The sequence below is a fragment of the Gymnoscopelus braueri genome (assembly GCF_963280865.1).
Source record: "Gymnoscopelus braueri genome assembly, chromosome: 4".
NCBI classification, from domain to species: Eukaryota; Metazoa; Chordata; class Actinopteri; order Myctophiformes; family Myctophidae; genus Gymnoscopelus; species Gymnoscopelus braueri.
In genome coordinates, this window is record NC_137605.1 from 22,518,666 (window position 1) to 22,543,853 (window position 25,188).

General features: G+C 42.1%; 1 protein-coding gene across 4 annotated transcripts in view; it reads left to right on the plus strand.

Moving 5' to 3' along the window:
• Positions 1 to 7,642: 7,642 nt before the first annotated feature.
• Positions 7,643 to 25,188, plus strand: part of arhgef1 (Rho guanine nucleotide exchange factor (GEF) 1) — a 47,797-nt gene continuing 30,251 nt past the window's right edge. For 3 of the 4 annotated variants that reach the window (XM_080426819.1, XM_080426822.1, XM_080426820.1), the window contains exons 1-2: positions 7,643 to 7,965; positions 22,203 to 22,264. In XM_080426819.1, coding sequence (XP_080282945.1) covers positions 22,241 to 22,264 — 24 coding nt within the window. In that variant the 5' untranslated portion in view covers positions 7,643 to 7,965; positions 22,203 to 22,240. The remainder of the gene's footprint in view (positions 7,966 to 22,202; positions 22,265 to 25,188) is intronic. The other variant, XM_080426821.1, reaches the window with a different exon arrangement.

Genomic DNA, 25,188 nt, shown 5'->3' on the forward strand with positions numbered 1-25,188 from the left:
TTTTGTCTCTGTTTTTTGTTTTTTTTTGCTCGAAGACATTAAATGTGGAAAACAAAAGAATAACTAAAGAAGAGACACCTTTTATCTCTGCTCTGCCAAGAACCGAAGGCCAACGAAACATCCCTCTTCTTATCGTCCATGTCTTTCAGCACAGAGTGCAATACTAGCTCATCCTGTACAGCTTCAGAGCCTTATGTTTTGTCATACAGTACAGTGGCAGTATACGATTAGTTGTGAAAGCTCTATTGTAAACTTAATGTAAAGTTCTATGTTTGTTGATTTGCTACAGGAAAAAGCCCTCTGACATCTCTGTATGGTGGTGTACACTTAACAGCTGTAAATAGGTTTTAGTGTGTGTGTGTGTGTGTGTGTGTGTGTGTGTGTGTGTGTGTGTGTGTCTGTGTGTGTGTGTGTGTGTGTGTGTGTGTGTGTGTGTGTGTGTGTGTGTGTCTGTGTGTGTGTGTGTGTGTGTGTGTGTGTGTGTGTGTGCGTGTGTGCGTGTGCGTGTGCGTGTGTGTGTGTGTGTGTGTGTGTGTGTGTACACATCTGCATACATGGATGTGCGTGTGTACACATCCAAAATGGATGCGTTGGTTTTATCCTGTTCCTTTTTCTTTGTTTTATTGTAAAGAGGAAAAATGCCAAGTGGTAAAAAAAAAGAAGAAGAAGAAAAGATGAATATCTTCAAAAGCAATAAACATTATTCTGGACGAGTGGACTGTTGCGTGGCTTCATTTCATGCATTCACTGTGTGAATCAATGATATTTAGCCTTGGAAGGTGAAGAGGGATTCTTGCTCTGTAGGTTTGGGGCTGGTCAGATTTGTATCATAATGTTTATTATGTTTGATATTCACCTTGTCCACCAGGCACAACCTTAATTATTTATAAACTGAAACCAATGGTTTTAGTCAACACAGTTTAACTCCCGGATTAGACAGTATATTATATACACTGTAACATTGTAAATTGGGATCCGGGGAACACCAGTGGTCCTTGAGCGAGTTATTTTAGAGTAGATATTCTAACCGTTATGTTTCAATATCACCACTACTACACTGCAACATTCTGGGTGCTAATTTAACACTGAGAGTGTTCAAATCTAAGCAATTAGTCCCATGCTATAACACTCAGAATGAAATGAACGGATGAAGGATTTTACTGTGTACAATTACAGTTTACAATTTAAGTATTATGCTCTTATCCAGAGTTGCTTACAATAAGCAGGGTAATCACATACACATACTGTACATAGTAGCATGCAAAAAATATACTATCAAAAACAACCTAGCATCTGTTTCAATAAATTACATTCTAAACATTGTGGTGAAGAAAAACAAGTAGCAAAAACATTAGAACAAATGACCAAGGTGTCTGCATTGTAACCAGGTCAGTTGATAGCACCAATCGAGCAAAAGGTGGGGCGTACAGGGAGAGTGAAAAAGGGGTGAGGTGGTGTCTGAAGAGGTTATTCTTCAGATTACGCTGGAAGATTGGGAGTGAGTCTGCAGTTCTAATTGCAATGGGAGTTTGTTCCACAGTTTGGGAGACAGGGGGGAGAAGAGTCTGGGACGTGTGGAGCGTTGTCCCAGGGGTTTTAGGGAAGGTTTAGACAGACTTCCCTGTGTTAACTTATCTGTGTGAGAGGGAGGGGTTGTTGGGTTGGATCAGGCTTTGAAGGTATGGGGGTGCCATGCCTTTGGTTGCTTTGTAGGTCAACATCAGTGTTTTGTACTCTGTGCGGGCAACAAATGGGAGCCAATGGAGGGAGCGTATAAGGGGGGAAACATGTGAACATTTTGGCTGGTTGAAGACCAGGTGTGCTGCGGCATGCTGGATCATTTGGAGGGGCTTAAGTGAGCATGTCGGGAGGCCAGTAGGAGGGCGTTACAGTAGTCAAGGTTTGACTGAGGCCTGGATAAGGAGCTGGGCAGACTGCTGGGTGGAAGGGTCTCTAATCCTTCTAATGTTATAGTGTAACCCTACAGGAGCGAGTGACCGCTGCAGCGTGCCTTGAATGAGATAGACTACTGTAGGTCAGATTTCCAAAAATCTTAACCCCAAAGGCAAATCATGTTAATTTATGACATACATGTTTTAGGGGTTAGGGGTGCTGAATCCAAATCTGCTGTATGTCCAGTTAAAAGAAAATATTGGTAATGCCTCAAAATGGACAATTTAAAGATGGTGGCCACCACTATGCTGAAATATATTTTTACAAATATATCTTTTTGACCAATTAATCAATTAATACATTTTGCCTTTTAAGGTTTTCATAAATGGGGAATTCAATGGCATATTCTCATTTGAGATAAAAAGTGAGTAAACTGCTTGAAACTCTATATGGTGAATATTTGTATTTATAGCCCAAGCTATTGCAAAAAAAAACTTTTCTCAAATTCCTTACCAAGAAATTGCTTCAGCAAAGTGTTTGTAAAGGTAATAACACACACAATAAAAAGAATAATAACTATAGGCCTAGGCCTATAGGAACTTGTGACAGCTGCTGAAAGTTGAGGTACCCGCAACTTTATGTGGGGAAAACTTTAAATAATTTCATTTGGCCTTAAGCAGTGTTGATTTCGTCGACTAAAACTAAAACGAAAAATGTTCGTCGACTACCTTTTAACACTGACAAAAACGAAATAATAAATAAATAAAAACTAAGCTATGATGACTACAACTATATGACTAAATACATACAATAACAATACAACAAATAAAATGTAGACTAAAATGTTAGGGAGGGACGAGTGGAGAAGAGATCCAGTAGAACTAAAAGACAATTCATTTTATGCTTGGTTGCGCTTGGCTGTTGCGCTCTGAAAATAGCAGATAGCAGTTGTGAGCTTGTAGATCGGCTATTTTCGGCATGCAACCAAGTGTAAAATCAGCCATTACGACACCATCAAGGCCCGCCAAAATACATTTTAGTCGAGTAAATCAACTGTAGATTTAGTCAACTAAATGTTATGATATTTAGTCGACTAAAACTAGACAAAAACTAGAACATTTCAGATAACTAAATATTACTAAAACTAAATGGAATTTTATTCAATAATAATTCTGTATCAATTGCAAGCACTTATTTTGCACCTATAATACTCCTTGGCAGGAAAACAACCATCCACGTTTTCCTCTCGTCACAAATCTATTTCTTGTGTAAAAGTATACAGTATTTTGCTGGGTGCATGTAAATTAAAACTTAGCTTTATTGTTTATTTCAATTTCTCAAATTCATATGAGATACTGCTCCACAATGTCAAATGCCTCAGGAGTCAAAGTCACAGATGGGCCTGGTACCTCAGAGGTGAGGAGTGGGTGCCTGTGTTGAGGTCAGTGAAAGGATCGGTGCGGGAGTGCTGGGGTGGCCCTCAGGTGGGTAGAGCGGGGTCTGGGTGGGTGTGGGTGTGGAGATAAGAGGGGGCTGGAAGTCCAGGAAGTCCTGCGCTGTATCCCTCTCCCCTCTACGGATTTGAAAAGCTCCAGACTCAGGGACTGAGCTGGACCATCAGGTGTGTGGGGAAGATATAGGCTCCTCAGTGGGGATACAGTAGAGACATGGCCCCTTATGGCCCTGGAGAGGGTGTAGAGTTCACTGCAGAAATGTCAGAACCTATACCATGTATACTGGGTGTGGTGGGAATAGGCTTCACCTTTGCTCGTTGCAAAAGTCTTTTTTTCTGGAGCTTTTTAACAGCAAGAGTTGAAAGGTGAACAACCCATGATGCCCTGGGCTCCAGTCTTCCCATTATGATCCTATACTCGAACTCTCCAGGCCCATAAGGGACCATGTCCCTGCTGCCATCTGAGAGACAAGCATTGCTTTCCGCATACACCTGATGCTCAGACTTTGTGTTTTTGGTCTGGAGCTTTTTAACCTGGGAGAGGGGAACAGTTAATGTTACTTTTGATTGATTGAATATTTTATTAGGCAAAAAATGTAAAACAGCACAGTTACATTTAAAATACTTTGTCTAACAGGTCCGTTCATAAAAGTCCTTGCGGACTTGTTTCCAATGAGGGCCTTGGTATTCAATTCATTCATTACCCCTGGTAATATTACTTATATATGGTCTTAGAGAAATATGAAACAACCAGATACCGACTCTCCTGTCTGAGCCAGTCTGACATAGGGATATCTCTGTCTGCCTGACACACAGCCATGCACGACATGGAGTTCTTACAAACACCACCACCTGGGACCAACTCTCCTGGATACTCAATTCAATTCAATTCAATTCAATTTTTATGAAAGTGTCAAATCACAAGAAGTTGTCTCAAGACACAATTTTGCGACAGTGGCAACAAAAAACTGGAAGAAAATTCAGACAGACCCAGGCTCTAGTGTGGGCAGCCATCTGCCCGACCGTGTCAGGGGGGAAAGAAGAGAGAAGGAGAGACAGACAGAGAGACAGAGAGGGAGATACAAGTAGCAATAAGTAAATATAATAGTGTAAGATAGTATATAATAATACAACAATAATGTTGGTATAGTGGTATAGAATAAGAATGTTAAGATAATATACAGTATAGTGGTATAGTATATAGTAGCAATCCACTGTCGTGCTCCATGGAGAGGCCTGGTCACACTCTTGATCTGCAGCTGGGGGTCCGTAATAACATTCCATGGAACTGCGAAATGGGAGACACAAAAACCTCTGGGGAGCGGGTCCCCGGATGTCGAGTTAGTGGCAGGTCTTACGGAGTGGCAGTCCGTACAGTTTTAATTACAATTGCACCGATGGGACATGAACCCACACAACCAAGGGGAGGAGGAGAAGAGAGAGGACGAGAAGAGAGACGACGAGAAGAGAGAGGACGAGAAGAGAGAGGAAGGGGATGTAAGGAAGAGGGGAGGGGAAGGGGGGAGGTGAAGGTGGAGGTGGAGAGGGAGAGAGGAGAGAAGGGGAGAGGGAGAGGTCCCCTCCCTCTTTTACCTTTTACTTATTCTTACCCTTTTAACTTTGTAGGGTGACTGAGTACTTAGAAAAGTAATCTATCTATAGGCTTTATCAAAAAGAAACATTTTTAATCTAGTCTTATACAGAGTGTGTCTGCTTCACGGACCAAAACTGGGAGAAGGTTCCACAGCTGAGGTGCCTGAAACTTAAATGCTCTGCCTCCTGTTCTAACCTTAAATATTTTTTGGAACATTAAGCATTTTTGCATACTGTGAACGCCCTGGTGCTCTATTAGCAGGTAAGGCTTGATGAGTTCTTTGAGATACAGTGGTGCCTGTCCATTAAGAGCTTTGTAGGTGAGGAGGAGAATTTTAAATTCTATTCTGTATTTAACCGGGAGCCAGTGCAGAGAGGCGAGGAGAGTGATATGATTATGATCTCTTTTTCTGGTTCCTGCCAGTATACGGGCAGCAATATTCTGGACTAGCTGTAGGCTGTTTAGAGACATACTTGCATGGGCCTGATAATAACGAGTTGCAGTACTCCAGCCTAGAAGTAACAAATGTGTGAAGTTTTTCTGCGTTATTTTGAGGCAGAATGTGCCTAACTTTTGCAATATTACGCAGGTGAAAAAAGGCAGTTCTTGATTTTGTTTTAATGTGGGATTGAAAGGACATATCTTGGTCAAACGTAACTCCCAGATTCTTTACACTGGCCCTGGAGGCCAAGGTAATGCCATCTAGGGTAAAATTCTCATCGGCTAATTTGTCATAAGGTGCTTAGGGCCAAGTACAATAACTTCAGTTTTGTCCGAGTTGAGGAGTAGGTTTCCGGGTCATCCAACTCTTTATGTCTTTAAGACATGCTTGAAGTTTAGCTAGTTTGCCTCTCTTGTTTTATCCCCAAACCTTCCAACCTGGGCTGATCCTCTAATGCAGTCATTTCTGAATGTGTCAATCCTTGTCACTATAGTCCTAAAGACAAGATTTGGAATTTTCTGTCTTAGATTTTTTCCTCAATGTTATTTGATGGATACATTATAGTAGCAAGAAGGAGTCGGACTAGATAAACTTCTTCCAATGCCCTTTTCGTGCACTCTGGAATTATTTGTATTTTTTTGTTTTTTCACATTTGTATTACTTTCTAATTTTAACTTTTATTACTTTTATTTTAAGTATTCTTTGTCTTTTAACTGTGTCCGAAAACAAATAAACTATTCAATTAAAAAAGAAAATCAATTCATTACAACTGGAGCGTCAGTATGATAATTTAATACAGTGGTTCTCAAAGTGGGATCTGGGGACCCCTAGGGGTCCTTGGAGGTCCCAGGGCACAGCTAAATTAGTTAATAGCATCAGCTTGTAGATCTGCTATTTTCCAAAAATCTTGAGAAAATGTGAAAAATACGAAACATTTTAACTACACAAATCTTGCATAGCACAAAACATCATTTATTATTTTTTAGATGGTATTTAATCTTTATACATATTTATTTGGGGGTCTTTGACATGAAAAGGTTTGAGAACCAGTGATTTAATAGACCTAAACGAACAAGGCAAAGTCGTACTCTTATTGTCCACATGGTGGCGCAGTGGAGACTGTGTGGAAGCGATGCTGCTACCTTCATCGAGGAGGGAAGAGAACAAAGTTTCATTTAAGCTCTGCAAACATTGGCAATGGTTTAGGTACTGGCAGGCAAACAGATGCGAGTTGTGTTGTGTGTGTACTCGGTGTAATTTGACAAATCAAATCAAATCAAACTTTATTTATATAGCACATTTAAAAACGACTGTCGCCGACCAAAGTGCTGTACAGGTCAACAAAACAAGAGCAACAAGTACAAAATACAGTCAAAGTACAGGGTGTAGGCCTCAAGCCTACACGACATCCATACCATATGATAGGCCAGTGTGGTTCTCAACCTTTTTAGGCCGTGAACGGACCCCCCAAAATAATCAGATTTGATTGGGACCCCCCACCCTGACAACTAAGCACTTGGAATGTTGGAGTTGAGGCATTTAATTCAGTTTGACTTGGTCCCATAGATAAATATTGTGAAAATAGCTATTTTCAATTGTTGCCTCTTTCTTATATTATTTGACAATTTGACCAATGTTTGACCAGTTTTTATAGCATAGTTAATTGTATTACTATTACTATAGTATAACTTTTGGTGCAGAAATTGTCTTTTTCTTTTCTTTGTTTTTGAGGTATATTAAAGGTCTTAAAAGTCCTTAAATTGTCACTTCACTCACTGTCATCTGGGGACTCACGTGATTTGAAAAAATAAGTGCATTCACTGCATTGTGTAGGCCTATTACTATTTTAGAAGTGGCTCCATCTACAAACTGTGTAAAACAGCAAACGTTAGAATAGGCTATAATGATAATTAGTCAACAGCAGTAAGTGCGCATCACATAATATCATTGCTGTACATCTACAACAAAGGTAGAGGTAGCTGTGAGCTTGTAGATCGGCTATTTTCCACAATATTTGAAATATAATATTTTTGTAAGTTTGGGTTCTAAATTGTCAAAAGTACAATTTCTATTTGAAATAACAGTCATGTGTTTGCAGGAAAAAAAACTAATAAAATAATATATATATATATTTTAAAAGTACTCAATTAAATGTAGCCACCACTGTATGCTCTTTGAACGAGGGGACTGAATACAATGTAACACAGTGCGGAAACAACCCGTTTTAGGATATCTCTTTTTTTTTCTCCCCCCCATTTTTTTCACTTGACAGGAAGACCCAGGCGGAAAGTTACGATATAACCAGTTTTACAACCCGTTGGTTTCGCTGAGGTCCATTTATTTCCATTGACCAAAATCAACATACGCCATTATTGCGTGTGCCTGCCGTTGTTTTAATCAGTGCTCCGCGCCTTCGACAGACGGGGATAGAAAGAAAAGAAAAACACATTTATATATTTGTGGGGGTTGTTGTGTTCTTTTGGATTCGGTACTTCCGTGTGCAATGTTTTTTTCCACTGACACACGGCAACTTTGTAACAGGAAACTATAACTAGACGTTTAGTCCGTCATTTGTCTCTTCAGGTGAGTAACGACGCTCTCTTTTTAACGTTTGTGCAAATGAGTGCTTTTGGCAGTGGTGGAAGAAGTACTGAAGTAATAGACGGTACCAATACCACAACAATGTAGAAATACTCTGTTACAATTAAAAGTCCGGTATTCAAAGTGTAGTAAAGTAAAAGTACTCATTGTGCACAATATCTCATTTCACATGTTTCCAAATGTATACAAAATCTTTTGAAAATAGCAGATCTACAAGCTCACAACCCGTCGGCTATTTTCAAATAGCAATGGCTGAAGTGGTTAACGTATGTTTTACAAAGTAACTAAAGTTTGAAGTGGATGTATAGTGGAGTAAAAGTATAGAAAATTGGAAACACTCCAGTAAAGTAAAAAATAAAAATACATTAAAATGGCACATAAGTACAGAACTTCAGTACGTACTCGGTTACTTTTCACCACTGGTGCTTTGGAGAACGTTTTGTGATATGTGTAAAAAAAAATATATTCTTAAAATAAAAAGGCTTCGGTGATATTATTTGGTAGGGAGTTTTTTTTTCATCCTCTCCAGCTGCTTCGTCGTACGTACGACGGTGTCGCTCGAGCGCCAAAAATCGCCGATCTGCAAGCCCACAACGCGTCGCGTCCGCGAAGCGTTGTGAGCTTGTAGATCGGTGACCCCCCCCCCCCTCCCCCTGTGAGCGTGGTAGATCAGAGCAGACAGTAGCTGGAGGAATGTTGTGTTTGGCTGCAGAAGAACACGTCGTGAGTTCTGTCTGGTCTAAAGGCACAAAAAAACAGCTGATTCGGACTAAAACAAAACAGAGCTGGGACGGAATGTGACTTTACATGCTGGCCGAAGAGCCTGTCAGTCACAATTAGCATATTTCTTTTGGATCCTTCTGGGTTATTAATTCAGTGGTGGAAAGTAACGAAGTACATGTACTCAAGTACTGCACTTAAGTACAAGTTTGAGTTTTTTTTTTGTTTTACTTTACTGGAGTATTTCCAATTTTCAGTACTTCAGTACAGTAAGTTATGAGCTTGTAGATTTGCTATTTTCAAAAGATGTTTAGACATTTGGAAAACTTGTGAAATGGGACATTCTGCATAATGAGCGCTTTCTACTTTTGATACTGAAAGTACATTTTGATACCAATACTTTTGTACTTTTACTCAAGTAAATTTTGAATTCTGGACTTTTACTTGTAACTTGTATTTCTACATTGCAGTTTTGATACTTTTCCGTATAAGTCAAATATGTGAGTACTTTTTCCACCACTGGTTATTATTGGTGCAGCAGTGTAAAGATTATACTGCATTCTGTAACTAATGTGTCCTAGCCGGGATTCGAACCCGTGCCTTCTCTCCTGCATGGAAGGCAGCACCCCCACCGGGATTGCAGCTTTAGGCCTAATTTAACTCTTGATGGTCCATTTGGTTCCATTTGTAAGACTCAGAGTTACAGATCTGTAAGGGTCCATTTAGTTTCTATTACTATCAATTATTTAGCGGGGAACCCCTTCAAGGAGCCCTGGGGTCCCCACCTGGACCCCATGTTAAGAACCAGTGCTCTAGTCCAAGGGTCCCCAAACCATTCTGGCCGTGACCCCCCCCCAAATAATAATTTGAACTGGAGACCCCCCACCCTGACAAGCAGAATTGTAGGAGTTGAGGCGTAACATTTAGTTTGACTCGGTTCCACAGTTAAATATTGTGAAAATACCCAAACTACAAACCCTGAACTACCCCCCCCCCCCCTCAAAACTCAAAAACAAAACAAGGCTGGAATGGAATGTGATACATGCTTGTTGAAGAGCCAGTCTGTCATCCTGCAGAAACATGAAATCACCATAACTTGGGGCAAAAATCGCAACCTATTGAATTAGGTGACGTCACTTAAAAGTTTGATCACAATAGGATATTTATGCATCAAGCAGATAATGTCTCGATATTGTTGTTTTCTCTTACATAATTCAACAATGTAGGCTACCTACCATATCCATTTATATATAAGGATATTTTCAGTATGTCTAGAATAGATATAGACTTGTCATTTCATTCCTTAAGCACTTCAACCCCTAGCGTCCCTATTCTGTGCATGTCATAAAAAGTGAACATTTAGCAAAAATAGGTGAACTTTCGCTGAAGTGAAAATAGCATCTTTACAAGCTCACAACGTGCTGCGTTGGAGGGGACCGGTTACAGACCCCTGGGGGACCCCGGTCAACAAAGTGTATAGGGTGTAAGTGGTTAAATATCTTTCCATTTCCCAGATGTAGATGTATGGAGATTGGAGACAACCTCATAGTATGTTTCCCAAGTGTACTATACTTTGAGTCATTTACTACTATAATAGTATAGTATAGTAAATTAGTCTTTAAGCGCCATTCCCACCGGGCACGATAACTATAAAGATATCGTTTTAAAGACAGTCAAATGGATGACATAGTTCACACCAACTATAAAAAAAATACAATGGTGAACTTTACAGTTATAGTTATCTTTTATAGTTATAGTACTCAGTGTGAATGGCAGTTGTGTTTTCAATGGGTTTCCCAGTCCGCTCATATTAACAACCTAAGTCCTACGGTAGCCATTGAAAGTGGTTTAAAAAACAAAGCTAGTTTTCACTACCATTCATTCCCTCAGTTCATATTATGGATCTATAGGAGGCTAGGAGCACGTCCCAACTTTTTTCTTTGGTTGTGCTGATTAATTTCAGCTTTGTCCAGCTCAGGTAAGGTCCCTCAGACTGGGCCAAGCTAATCATTAGAACAAGATAGCCTTAAGTAGTGTGGGCACTCAATCTTCCTTTATCTCTTTTTTTAATTGGTCAACATTGTGTTATTCAACCTGATAGCATAGCAGGAGGCTCCACAATTTAATTTGAGTCTGTCTCTCATGTGACCCCCCCCCCCCCCATTTATCATTAATCAAATGTAGCCCAAATATGTAGTGGGGGTCAGTGCAGACTAAGCTCAATAATTAGGGTGTACATCATTGATTATCCATATTGTTTTCCCACAGTGTCTGCACAGTTCTTTTCAGAACGGCTAAAAAGTAAGCAGACACATTGTAGGCTAATTGAAACGGGGGTTCTTTCTGTTTTGTGGCTTTAATACCAACTGACTACAACAAGAGTATGATAGACTCGAATTGAGTCATATTGAGTCTGCCTGTAACAGCTAAGGAAAAAAACAAACAAAAAAAGCCTCTGAAGCTGGAAAAGCAACAGTGTGGGTTTGCGTGTGCTAGCATGACCTCATGTTTTCATTAGACACTCAACCTCCCCAAAGAACAACGACTACTCTATTGGTTACCATAGCAAGTCATCTTATTTGGTTCTCTGTAGCTTCTAGGCCTACGTGGAATTAATAGCCTACAAGCACGAGTTGTGTAGAGCGAGCTATCCCCACACCTCTGTAGCAACATTTATTCGAGTCCTTGATTATTAAAGCTGTGCTGTGCTGTGTCTGTCAAGGGCTGTAGGTGATGGCAGTTTGAATTGAAACCAGAGCATTGTGACATGTCAGCCAGCCTGCCAGCCTGCCAGGAAGGCAAGTCAACCTGGCACCCAGTCAGCCAGTCGTCCACTTCACCACAGAGGCCTGATGTGTATCAGATCTTGCCACTTCCTGTCTCGCTCCGTTGGACTAGGCCGGGGAACACCCCACAGCACTTGTCATCCTCTCCCTCTTTCTCCCTCAGTCTCTCTCTGTCTCTCTAGTCCTCTCTCTGTCGCATACTCTCTCGTCCTACTCTCTCACCCTTTTTTGCAAGTGGAGGCTTGTCTCGAGCTCAAAGGCTACCGTCTCTTCCTTTTTAAAAGGAATGTTGGCTATTTAATCAGAGGTGCCTCTCCCTGCCTGCCTCTCTCTCCCACCCCCCCCCCTCTCTCACTATTGTTGCAGGCCTACATAAACTCACACATACGTCCTACAGTGTCTACCAGGGGCTATAGGGCAATAGAGTTGATCAGTACTTGACTTGTTACCCTATGTGAGGTCTACCAATTACAGCATATGATGACACCCAACCATGGAACGGCCTCGGGGTGCCCCACAGAACCCTGAAGCTGGCTCCCAGGGAAACTAATAATTTACTGTAGTTAGGGCTGGACTTCAAAGGGTGCGCAGGTATTCTTCTCTGGCTGCAGTTCGATTGACGCGCAGGCAGCAGATAATGAGAGACAGAGCAGAGAGGGATAGTCTTCTTCTATCTGCTGCTGCTCCAGAAACCATGTTTGTTCCTTTGTTGCATAACATGAGTGTATTGTGGTAATCCCTGCCTTTTGTGAAACATGACACCTTGAAAGGTGTGTTTGTTCATGTGTGCAACCGCACATGCACAGATATTAATTGAACAAATGAAAGGGAAAACATTTAGTCTTAAGCCCAAATGCCAAATTTCTAATTTGTGATAATGAAAAGTTTGAACACACACACACACACACACACACACACACACACACACACACACACACACACACACACACACACACACACACACACACACACACACACACACACACACACAAACCACATCAGTATAACTCTAATAGTGTAATCAGAATAAGCTTTACATTGTAGGTGTAATTGTCTAGAGTACTACAGTACACAGTAACATTGTATATTCAGAGTTAAATTGAACACTCAGCATTTTGCTTTGGATGATGGTACGGTTTCCTGCTCAAGGACGCTTCAACACATGGCTGTTGATGGGCGTGTTGTGTATCTGTCATGGGAGTTGAACCTTTGACCTTTCATCTGTAACTCAGATCAGCGGTCCAAAACGCTGCCTCACGACAAACACAAGTTGGCAAAGTGCTGACTGTTGTTTCTTATCAGGAGATACTGTTTGGATTATACACTACAGGCTATGTGCAAACTAAAGTTCACTTTGAATAGATCAACAACAAAAAATGTCTGTTATAGCAATTATTTTGCCACAAGCGTGGTGAACCACCCATTAATGTATTATCACGCCCTTGGTGCAGGCAGGCTTATGTGTGTATATACTTAGTGTATGTGTGCATGTCTGCAGGCCCAACAGTACACTGTTCACACTGTACATGCATGTGTGCACTGTGCAGACCTACACTGTTCCCATTCCATGACATTGTTGAGTGCATTCATGTGGCAAACGGAGAGATGGAATCAGCTCCCTTACAGGGCAATGTTTTTTCCGCCGTAAGCTAGCTCACAGGTATTCCAGTTTTAACAGACGAAGATCAGTGTGTTCAGCTACTGAACTATGACGGCTTTCTCCGTCGTTCAAGATTGACATGTGCAGTGCTGAATGATACATTAGAGGCAGGCTCTGAACCAGTAGCTCTCTGCGATATTGGGGACTCCAGTCTAACCACTACACTTCTATTTGAACAGATAGAAAATTGTGTTCATCTGGCTGCCTACAATTTTGTAGTCTCTGATTAGGTAGCTAGATTGAAAGCCAACAGCAGTGTATTTCAGTGTTGGAGTTGAAAATCTCTGGGCTACAAGGTCATAGTCTCCTCCTGCTTGGGAAAAAACTAAATGCACCCCCTTGGCATGCATTATAGGCACTATTGGTACGAGTTTGGTATGGTTTATTGAATTTTTGTTAAGCTGCTAGACACTTAGTTTAGAAGTGTTTGCTGCAGTTTAATACATTTTAGTTTAAGCCTAATTTATTCTGTGTGTGAGCCTAGCCATTGCTCATGGTTCATCATGGCTACAAATTATATCTAATACAGAGCCATGAGCGATGGTGGTTTGGCTCACACAGAATACCTGTACATTAGGCTTTAGTATGGTTACGTTTAGAAATGAGTTTGATGTGGTTTCATTAATACATTTCAGTTAACCACTTAAACCCTCTAGTCTTAGTGCAACAGACTTGAGTTACACAATTTAATCTTTTGTAAGTCGAGCTTCAGTTCTGTTTATTGTTTAAAATATAACTACCACAAGTTCCACAACATTAGATACTGTCAGTGTCAACATTAATTGATATTTAAAGGACCATACCGGTGGTATTGTGTAGCCCACTGAATGCAATTTGCATACAGTACCTATTTTAGAAACCCCCTCTCTTTTAAGAGGACCATAACGGAAATAAGCCCTCTAGCTTTATTGTGTTTTTATCCTTGGTGATGCTATGACGGGAAAGGGTTAGGGTTTTTCATGTGATATCACCAAATAACATTTCCAAATCACAGTACAATCAATTATATAATTAATTGTACTGTGATTTGGAAATCGCACTAGTTCATATTGCGATTTTGATTTTTTTTTAATTTATTGTTCAGCCCTAACTGTTTGTATATTTAAGTTTAGACATGGGTTTGGGGTCGTTTTAATTAATAGATTTTAGTTAAGGTTAGACACTGTTAGTATGATTAAGTTTAGACATCGGTTTGGTGTGGTTGAGTTTATGGTAAAAGTCTTGGGAGGGCCTTCATAGCATGCCCAGTGGGTGCATTTACTATCACCCCTACTGCTTACAATGTGGAGAGAGGAAATTTGTATGTGCATTTGCATTTGTCTGTATGAGCGACGTTTGACGTGTGTATGTCATATGACTGTGTGTGGACTGGCGTGTGTCTGAGAAGTGTGTGCACCGTGCAGTGACATCCCCAGACACTGAATGACCTCTTCACTGGCCAGAAGAATGCAGCCTGAGTATCTCTATGTGCACAGGCATATTCTCCTGTACCCATACCACCAGCACAGCCCTAGAATGCAACCTGCGTCCCCTTGTTGTAAACAGGTAGGAAATGGAAAGAGCTGCTTCCATCCATCCATCTGTCCGCCTAAGCATGAGTCAGACTGGTGGCTGGAGAACAGAAGGGAGCAAGTGAGACGGGATATAGACTGAGGGAAAGGAGGAGAGAATGAGCTCTTTCATTCGAGGGGTCAGGGTGGAAAAAGCGAGGCTAGGCAGCGGAGTCCATGTTTACTCTTGGAGAATTTGACGGTGGGGGGGTGGAGTGTGGGTGGGGTTAAAGGGCAAGACCACTTTGGTAGAGGTTTAGGCTGTGTTGTTACCTTGCCATGATGTAACTCCAAAGGTGGACATGAAATAAAAAATAATTGCTCCATTGCTTCTCATTGACTTACATTGTGAACAGCTCTTTTTTCAGCTCTTTTTCTTTTAGCACATAAACAAACGCAAACAAAGTTGATTCAGACAATATAGAACATCACCAAACCCAGTACGTTTTTTTTCTTTTTAGAAAAATGTTAACTTCCTGTTGATTTTACTATTTGAAGATACGGATCCACGGATCCAGTCCGGGTTTCCTTCTTTAAAAAATGGCAAAATCAACAGGAAGTTAACATTTTTATTAAAAAAAAAAAAAAAATACTGGGATTGTTGATGCTCTATATTGTCGGAATCAACTTTGTTTGTGTTTGTTTATTTGCTCAAATAGTGACCGTAAGAGCTGTTTCAGCGTACAATGTAAGTCAATGAGGAGCATATTTTGAATGATCAATTTCTAATCACTAGAGCAGTTATTTTTGATTTCTTGTCCACCTTTGGAGTTACATCATGGCAAGGTAACTACACAACCCAAAGCTCTACCAAAGTGTTTGTATGTATGTATTAGTGTATGTGTGTAAGTCTGAAAGTATAGTGTGATCATAAATTAATTGGTTTCTCATAAAAGGAGTATCTTATATTTGTTTTGTTGAGTTTCATGAATGTCTTAATGCCCATTACCGCATCTGTTTTACGCTCCTGCATTTGATAACCCAGACTCTACAGCAGTTAACAGTTATCACTCCTGAGATTTTGATATAGGCCTAGAGTCTGACTTGGCTTATAAAGAATGTTGAGTACAATCTGGAGTGCTTTGGGATAAAAATAAGGCTGTGAATTGATGCCTTATTAATAGGCCTAGCCCGTGAAGAATGTTGCAAATCTGGATTGCATGCGTGTTGCACGGTTGTCACCGTTGATCGAGGTGTGTGCATGCATGTGTGTTATTTGCCATGTACGTTTGCGTGTCTACAGGCGTATTCCTAAGAAGCCCAGATTCTGGGCAGGCTACACCCCTTCCAGAACCTTTTCAGCCTTAACTGGGTATAACTGGTTTGCATGGTTGAATTTATAACCTATCTGCAAAATGGATGTTGGACACGCGCATAGATAAAACACATGCTTAGCTGAACGAGGAGCACTTCAGTCTGTCCCAAATGCTAATCAAAGGCCTCTGTGTTTGGCAATTATCCCTCTGTACACACACACACACACACACACACACACACACACACACACACACACACACACACACACACACTTACAGTACATATGGAAGCGATTAGGCCAAGCTGGAGGTTGACTGCGAGCTGCCAATCCATGCCAGTTGATTGGCCTCCGCCTATCAAATGTTTCCATGAGGCCGTTGACCTCTATGTGGGGACAGAGGGAGACGGGGGTGGGTCGGGTGTCTACTGGAGAGAACGAGAGATGGAGGGAGGTCACTGACGGGAGAGAAGCAGAGGAGGGGGGGAACTCAGGAGATGCCAATGGACTTTGGCAGAAGAGGGCAGTGTTTTTTGGCCATAAGCATTAGGGAAGACTGACGGAGAGCAAAAGCAGTGGGTTCAGTTCAGAACTACATATGGAGTTATAGAGTAGGAGCTTGTTACTCATGCAGCCTTGTTAAGGCAGAAGGCCTATCCTGCGCGTGGAAGATGTGGGCTCTGAGACTGGAGGCTAACGAGGGCCAGGGGTGGGCATGGGGTTGGACTGGGGTGAGGTGAGGGCTGGCCAATGGGCATGGGGAAATTCACCATCATTATGAAGTGCTGTGGTCCAAATTGCTTGCTTGTCTGCTCTACTGAAACCGTATAATAAAATAAAACCTCGAGGGTTCTCCTTGTTTGAAACTTCCCCTCTGAAACTTCCCCTCTTATGAGCTGCAGACAGGGGTGTTAAGACCTGAACAAACTCTTTAAAAAAAGAGTGGTTAGCCTGATCGCCTGCCTCAGCATTCTTACAGTATATTAGCCAGATTAGTCGTAAGCAGAGAGCGAGAAGGCATAGGGGAGACCCAGGAAGGGAAGGTCACGTTGGGATTTACTGATCCTTTTAATTCAAGACACTTGCAAACAGTCTCTCTCTTTCGAAAGTGGAAGAGCCTGGCACACTTACCAAAATGACTAATATGGTCACTTTAGGCTTCTTCTAACTGAGCAGGGGGTAGGGATGCACACAGCAAAAAGTGTGTGTGTGTGCAGGAGCAATGAAAGACCTGCCTCTGTTTTACCTACTCTATTGGGGCGTAATCTTATTTTAGCCACTACGTAATGGTCGTTAAATTCCATAATTGGCTCTTGTGTCCTGTCTATGAATGCCCCGGCTGTGTTGGAGGAGTGATCGAACAAACGGCGCTTATTTGAGCTGAAGGTAGTAATGGAAGGAGAGAGTGACAGAAAGAGAGAGAGAGAGGAGAAAGTGAAAACATTTTAATATTTTTGAAAGGTGAAAAGATGAAACAAGCCCAAAAAGGGATTTAGAAAAAAAAAATCACACCCTGTGTGAAGTGGGCGGTGTCTTGCTAGCTAATCACAATACTGAATGGAGTCAACCAATCATGTACAATAGATAAATACATTTATTGAAACACTCTTTATGAAAGTCATGAAAGTCATATTCCGATGGAAGTGATGGAAGAAACCATAACTTAAAAAAAAACAAATTTATGTTTTTTTTTAAGTTATGGTTTCTTATATAGGGCTATGCACATGTGTCATGTGACACTGGCCAATCACAGTCCTGAATAGACTGTGATTGGCCAATCACGGTGCAGGGTTAGGCGGGGTACATTTTTGGCCAATCACAGCGCAGGATTTGCTGTACAAATATCCAAACCACACATATAGGGGCGGTTTCACCGCCCAAAAATGAGGTTGGTTGTGGAAGGGGGTTGAAAGGGTATATTCTCACTCTTTAGTCGCTCTCATTCTCAAACTTTTTGCTCCATGCTCACATCATGTGAACACCTCCCTTCATACACAACACATTTACTTTCTTCCCACCACTTTATGTGCACAAATCTGTTCTTTTCTCTCAAACCATTCACTGCATTACTACTTGCTAAAAGGTCAAGGGTCAGCCAGTGCAGTTTGTTTTACTGATATCTGTGAAGCTGATGTTTGCTATCACTTTCACAGGGACATCTTCAGGCTATGTTTACACTCTGTGGTGTTCTACTACAGTCCATCTTCAAACAGAATTATATCTTTGAATTGACTAGTCTTATCTTCAGTCATGTTCACTGAATGATCTAATATGAGAAGCTAGTGGATAATCTAATCAGTGGTATAATGATGGTAATCGTGATGTGTGTGTGTGCACAGAACACACATCAGGGATGGGATGATCTAAAATAGATTATATCTTTCATTGTGATGAAAACACAAGATAATTGTATTGTCACTATTGTGGAGAATTTCCTTTGTTGGAATAATTACGAATATAACTTGGAAAAGCGGCCGTCGGTCGATGGTCCCTTTCAGACATGCACAGTATTATGGAAGTTTTCCAGACTTTAAACGGAGGGGCTGTATGCGTGCACGCAACATTCCAGCTCAGTTGGATCGGACATGCAACCGACTTAATGCTGGCAGGACCCAGTCCACCGTAATGTCCGATTGAGCCCAAAACGGCTCAATGTATGAATGGATGCTGTGAATGACCGGTGAATTTACATTCAGCGAGTGGGCGTATTGATGACACTTCTATTGTCGACGAGTGGAGCCTCCCCACCTCCTGAGGTGTTTGGAGAGAAAGCAAATGTATCTGCAAATGCAAATTTTGTCCAAACATCACGCAAATCGATACACATCATCTCTAGTCAAGTGATAAAGAGAGATCCGTCAGATTTTTCATATTCCATCCTGATTGGTGAATTCCGAACATTGCTGGCCCACAATAACCTACCTGACCTGGCAGGGACCTGTGCTCCGAGGAGCACTTTTTCTAGTTTGACTAGGACACAGCTGCTATTTTCTATTTATTTATCCTTGATTTATGCATGCGGACCGATTGTTGTTGTTTTTTGCATTCCTGCTACATTCTAAAAAAATATTGATCATGATTATTATCATTTACTATGCATTTACAAGTTTACAACACAACCAATTGAACCATTACATGTGAAAGCTTGGATATCAGGTTGATAGATTATTTTTGTGAATGGATTTTCCCCTCTCATTGTGATGGGTGTTGGCGAGAGTCTGAATCTGCCCTTGTTAGTTTTTCACTGTGTCCTATAATTCAATAAACATATTTGTTTCTTAACTAAATGTAAAGTGATTCCAGAATGTTTTAGTGCCATTTTGATGATTATCAGGATAATATTGTGAATTGGAATTATTTTGGTCAGAATAATTGTGACATTAATATTCATATTGTCCCATGCCTAGTGCGCACACACGACGTCCATGCATGCGTGTGTGTGTGTGTGTGTGTGTGTGTAGGTAAGTGGTTCTCGAAGTGGGGTCCGGGGACTCCCAGGGGTCCTTTAGAAGGTTCTAGGTGGTTCCCAGCAAATTGACGAACAGTTTAAATATTTTTCAGAGGTTTGACAATAGCCGATCTACAAGCTCACAATAAGTTGCATCGCGAGCCTGTTGATCGGCTATAAAATCTTGACAAATCTTCTCGTATGGGGGATCCTGGGCACAGCATACCCATGCACACGAGCATGTGTATGCATTATTTTGCAATACACACTTGTGCACACCTCATGCTCAGTTCTCATCTTCCAGTTATAGAAACTGTGTCTGTGTGGCCAGGCATACTGTTTACAGCTATATTGAACTTAATGTGACATGAACACACACACGCACACGCACACACACGTTTTATATAGACATAGGGTCTCTGCGGCTGTTTTCAGAGAGGTGCTGATTCAATGTCAGCCATGCTAGCTGCAGACCATTTTGGTCACGGTTGGAGTACGTCGTCCCCCGTCTGCTTTGTGTTTGCTACAATGGAAGCATAGATATACTGTAGGTCACAAGAGGGCTACACCAGTCCACTGTTCTACACCGCTGTACAGTTGTATCGCGGTTTTAGTTGCCACAGTGAATAATTGTGTAGTAGTAGCCAAAGTGGATTTCACATTTGGCATATTGGAAGTTGTTAACATGTTTAATTATGTTTAGAACACCTGTAAGAAATTATCCACAACATGCAATAAAATATAAATTTCATCACTGCCATACAGTAATGATGCGGCCCTAGGCTGTAGCCTTTGAGATGCAGATCTGTACTTGCTAACTTGTTTCCGGATACTTGAATGCTTGGTAGACATTTATTTCCACGCTTTCTCACACCCCTTTTTTCCATGGCCTGGTTTCTCTTTCTTTCCACTGGTATTGCCTCTTTCTTCATTTCCTGCTGCAGTGCATAGTGCATACTGTATGCCCCCCTTCTTTCTCATTTCATTTCTCCTACACTCTCTCTCCACGCCCCCTATCCCCCCCTCTCTCTCCCTTCTAGGCCCCTTCCTTCTTTTTCTTGTCTGGTTTAGGCTATAGGGGTTTATATAGACTAGTGTTAGCAGTCAGACCCAAGTTAAGATTGCAGGCCTTCTACGCAGGCTTTGAACGTGAGTGTGTGTGAAGTCCGTTTGGAAAGTCCATAAAAGAATGGAAAATGAGTTTGGTAATTTCCAAGAAAGTTCCCTGAACGAAAAGTTCTGGGATTCCAAGAAAGTCTGGAAAAGAAAGTGTGGCAAAACATTTCCATTCATTCCAGAAAGGTGTTTAATTTCACTTAGTTGGTGACCAACCATAATATTTGTTTGTGTCAGGAGTCATGGTGGCCAAACTAACATTTGAAATTGTGAAGTTATATCCTTCTGCCTTTCTAAACTGACCAAATACTAAATCCAATAAAAGAATAAGGTCTAAAAAAAAGGCTGTTTTATGATGGATGGTGTGCTTGGAGGGTACAGCATGTTTATGCATACCTAGTGCATACACTGCATTGTCCTGTGTTCATCTTAAGTACACATTCCTACACGGTAAAATCCAGTGTCCATTTCACATTATTAAATTCGGATGTAGAGACGGCAATTAGAATAAACATTATTCTTGATGTTTTTTGTTTTGCTGTGCCCTGCTGCACATGCTGTCTTTCACATGCATGCTCTGCGTTTCTTAGTTCCTCATTTGCTCAGTTAATCACGGTGGTGCCAAGTTAACTTCCTCTTCTGACTTGCTCGGTGACTCTCCGAGGCATTTGGCAGCGTGTAGGTGTCTTCATGTGTAGAGCTCTGTGCCAGGTTTCATATAACTTCACTCTCGCTTTTTTCTTTGTCCTTTTTTCCTTTGCCTCTCTCACTCGGTCTCTCTCTCTGTCTCCGTGTCTCTCACTCGCTCTCTTTCTCTCTCTCACACACGCTCTGTTTCTCCGCTCTTTCTCAACCTGACTCTTGCAGATAGGTCGAACAGGAAATGGTTCTGATAGCTTCCTGAGGAAATTACACCCACTTCCTGTCTGTATGTCTCCCCATTTGCCCCACCCCGCTCCTCCACTTTTTTCCCTTCTTCTTTTGCTCAGGCGCCTTTAAGGGGCAGCCATCAGAGAAGAAGGACCCTAGAGACCCTCCCTCCCTCCTCCAGTTGCTGTTAATGGGGCCTTGGTCTGATGACAGACCCAGATAAACAACAGCATAAACATGGCAAGATGAGGCCATTCGCTGCTGGGCTATTTTCGGAGCATGTGTTCACAGTGCAGTGGCATAGAGGACAGGACATAGGCTATTGTGGCCCGGATGGAACCAGAGAACAGTGACCTATGCTTATATACAATGGATTTCTGTGGGGCCAGGTGCACCTAGAACTTGAGAATGAATGTAGCTGTTTTTTTTTTGTTTTAGTTTTTTAACATCTATGTTTTCAGAGGAGGTGTTTGTTTCTGGCCAGCACACAAACATGATGCTTTCAAAATGACCGCAGTGCAGACTTGATTGTTGAATAATACAAAAATATATATAGGCTATGTTAAGGTGTGTGGACTGGCTGCTCCACTTTAAAATGCTGTTTTGTGATGTTGCCGTTTTGCAATGCTTTTGGATCTGAGTGAATCAAAGTTTATTAGACCAACTGTGGTGCCAGTCAGCTGCCACCACTTGACAATCACAGAGTGGCGTTGGCACCGCCGAGGGATGTTCTGCATAGTTGGTCCCGGGCCCGGAATGGATTCCTCCACAATTCCCACACGGCCTCTTTAAAGTTATCGTGATGTCATTCCAGGAACGTGATTGACAGGTGTGGGCCCCTCCCACTGCGGCATGGACGGCGACGACTTCATCGCGGTGAGGTCATGTTCTGACCACTCGGTCTGAATCCTGCTCTCTCATCGGTCGACGTGGGCCCCAGGCCAACGCACAACGGCCGATTTACTTAAAAACGGTTTCACAATGGGTTTTGGGGGCTTAAACCGAAGGGTGGTGTAACAGTGACTTGGTTGGTATTTTTAGACAGTATGGCCTCTGACTGACCTGGTGGAAAGATGAAATGTCACAATGTGCCACGACTTTGTCTGAGGGTTTTACATGAAGAGGAAGGAGAGAGAGGGCCTATGTAACAGGTGGTGATGTTGCCAACGGTGGTTTACAGTACTGGGACGTGGCGCTAGTCAGCAGAGACAGGAATGTGGTTGTAGAGTCCAGTTGTCATTGAACACACGCGCGCACATACCGGCAGTTCCTGGCACTCACATACTCCACACACACACACACACACACACGCAAATACCACACAGACACACAAAGGCACATACGCTTGATAGCTATCATTAGATTGATGCCACCTGACACCTAGTTAGCACTGGAATGTGATGGGGTGGGGGTGAACAAGGGGGCTACAGCTGCCGACTCCCAGGAGCTGCAGGGCTGCTCCCTCCCTGCACTTCTGGCCCTCCAGGCCTTGTTATAATAGTCAGTCTCCTCTCCCTTCACACTAGGGCTAGGCCTTGTCCTTTTTTGTGACTTGTACCTTTCCTTCAAAACCACACTCATGCATGTTGGAGCCAACGCCTGAATGTCAGCTAGAAAGTGAAGTGAAGGTTTCAGCTGCACAATTTAACCACAGAATGCTGGCAGACTACACAGTCACACACAGTACAATAGTTAGTCATTTAGTCAGCATGCATGCATGTTGACAAGACATGTAGGTGCATTGATATCATCTTCAAATAACTGTCATTGATTAGTATGATTATTGATGTAGCTAAATATTCAGGACATTTAAGCAGAGAGAAGATATGAGTGCCACAAGGCTTATTTACTACTGAGATCCACTCTTGAACTGTGCCATATGCTGGAACGCACCACTTGTCTGTGCTGCCAACTTCTGGGAAGGGGACGCTCCTAGTGTATACACCCTCCCATCTAAGAGCCAAACTACAGTAACCGTGTACCGGAACAGATCCCCTCCCCCTCATGTAGACATGGGCTGACCTCCATAATACAAGCCAACTTCCCTCTAAGAAACTCCAATTAACTTCCCTCTTACTATTATAGCCCAGTCAGTTTAAGGCTCAGAGTATAAACGTGCATTGCTCTGAAAACAACCAAGACATTACAGTAATTGGCTTCAGCATCTCCCATAATGAGGACACCACTATTTCCGTGTTCTCTCTGTTCACTAGCTTGGCAGTGTGGAGGTTTAATGACTTAGGCTTTTGAAAGCATTTCTTACTGTCTTGTTTTGTTTTTTTACCTGTATTTAACCAGGCACATTATTAAGAACAAATTCTTACAGTAAACAGCCTGGGGTGGGGGTGGGGCGCTTGGGAAATGCAAATAAATAAAACGTCTCAAAACCATTAAAAACATCATTTCATCTTTCCACCAGAAAACGTCATGGGGTCAGTGTCTATAAAGCTAGTCAGTCACTAGGTGTTATCATTGTAATGTTACTAACATCGGCTGAACGTTAGCTCGTGGTTGCTGTTGTTCTTGATAAGGTACTGTTGGTTTGTTGGGAGGGTTGGTGGTGGGGGGCACGGCTGACAAGCTGTGTGTGTGTGTGTGTGTGTGTGTGTGTGTGTGTGTGTGCGCGTGCATGCATGCATGTGTGCGTCCAGATGTGCAATGCATGGATACAGGCCCATGTGTGTCTGTTGTGTTAACCCCTCCCACGCATGTAGTTCTAACACTGGCTTGTCTCAACTCCCAGCCCACTGGTGCTGGCTATGAATGAACACATTCTCTCTCTCTAGTTATTCTCTCCATGTCTTTCACTCGCACTCATTCTCTCTTTTTCCCTCCCTCCCTCCCGCCCCTCCACCTTTCTTTCCCGTTACAAGGTTTCACCTTGACCTCAAGGGTCTTGTTCAATTCTTACACCTCCTCCGGGGTCGACACATACACTGAATCAAGGCTGTGATATACTGACTGTACTGTAAAAGTCTACACACACACACACACACACACTCTTCTGTTCTCCAACCACAAGGTGCTTTTTTTTCAGATAGCACAATTGGACTGATATCATACCTGGGCGGCTGCACATTCACCAACGCGATGTGACATGCTATGTACACATGGAAACACACAAACACATCATGCTATTATTTGTATGAGACCATTCTGTTGACTTACATTGATTTGCTTTCCTTTAAACTCTTGGCACAATCTGTAACCACCGAGTTAACCTACTTTTTATCTATAACCTTATCCTAAAAATAACCATATGCCTGAAATTGGCGAGGTCTGGAAGTGACCATGTCCTTGTCCAACTTCTGCAAGTGTTCTGTTCTTTTATGGAGAGTAAAAACATTGACAGAAACACATGCACAGTCTCACACAGGTTTGACTAAAGGCTACTGTACACAAGTTCTTAGTTATTCCTTGGCCTTGTGACATGCAACGGTGAGTGTTGTACATTGGGGTCATGTGGGTTGAGGTGTGTGTGTGTGTGTGTGTGTGTGTGTGAGACTGTGTGTGTGACTATGCGTGTACGTACACGTGTATGGCTGTTTGGGTGTTCCCTGGTGGCGGCTCGGGGTCTGTGGCTTTTAAAAGACAGAATACAAGGACTGCGTTGTTTGTGTGTGTGTGTTTGGGGGACTACATGGCTCACTCCTCACCCACTTCCAGCAGGCCTCCACCTTGATTTCCCTGAAGCATGAACTTTTCTATTTCACAGACTTCAAAAGGGATGAGGGCGGCTTGAGCCCTGCGTATTTATGGCCTGGAATTTCTAAAACAAGCTGGATATGGGAGAACCTTCC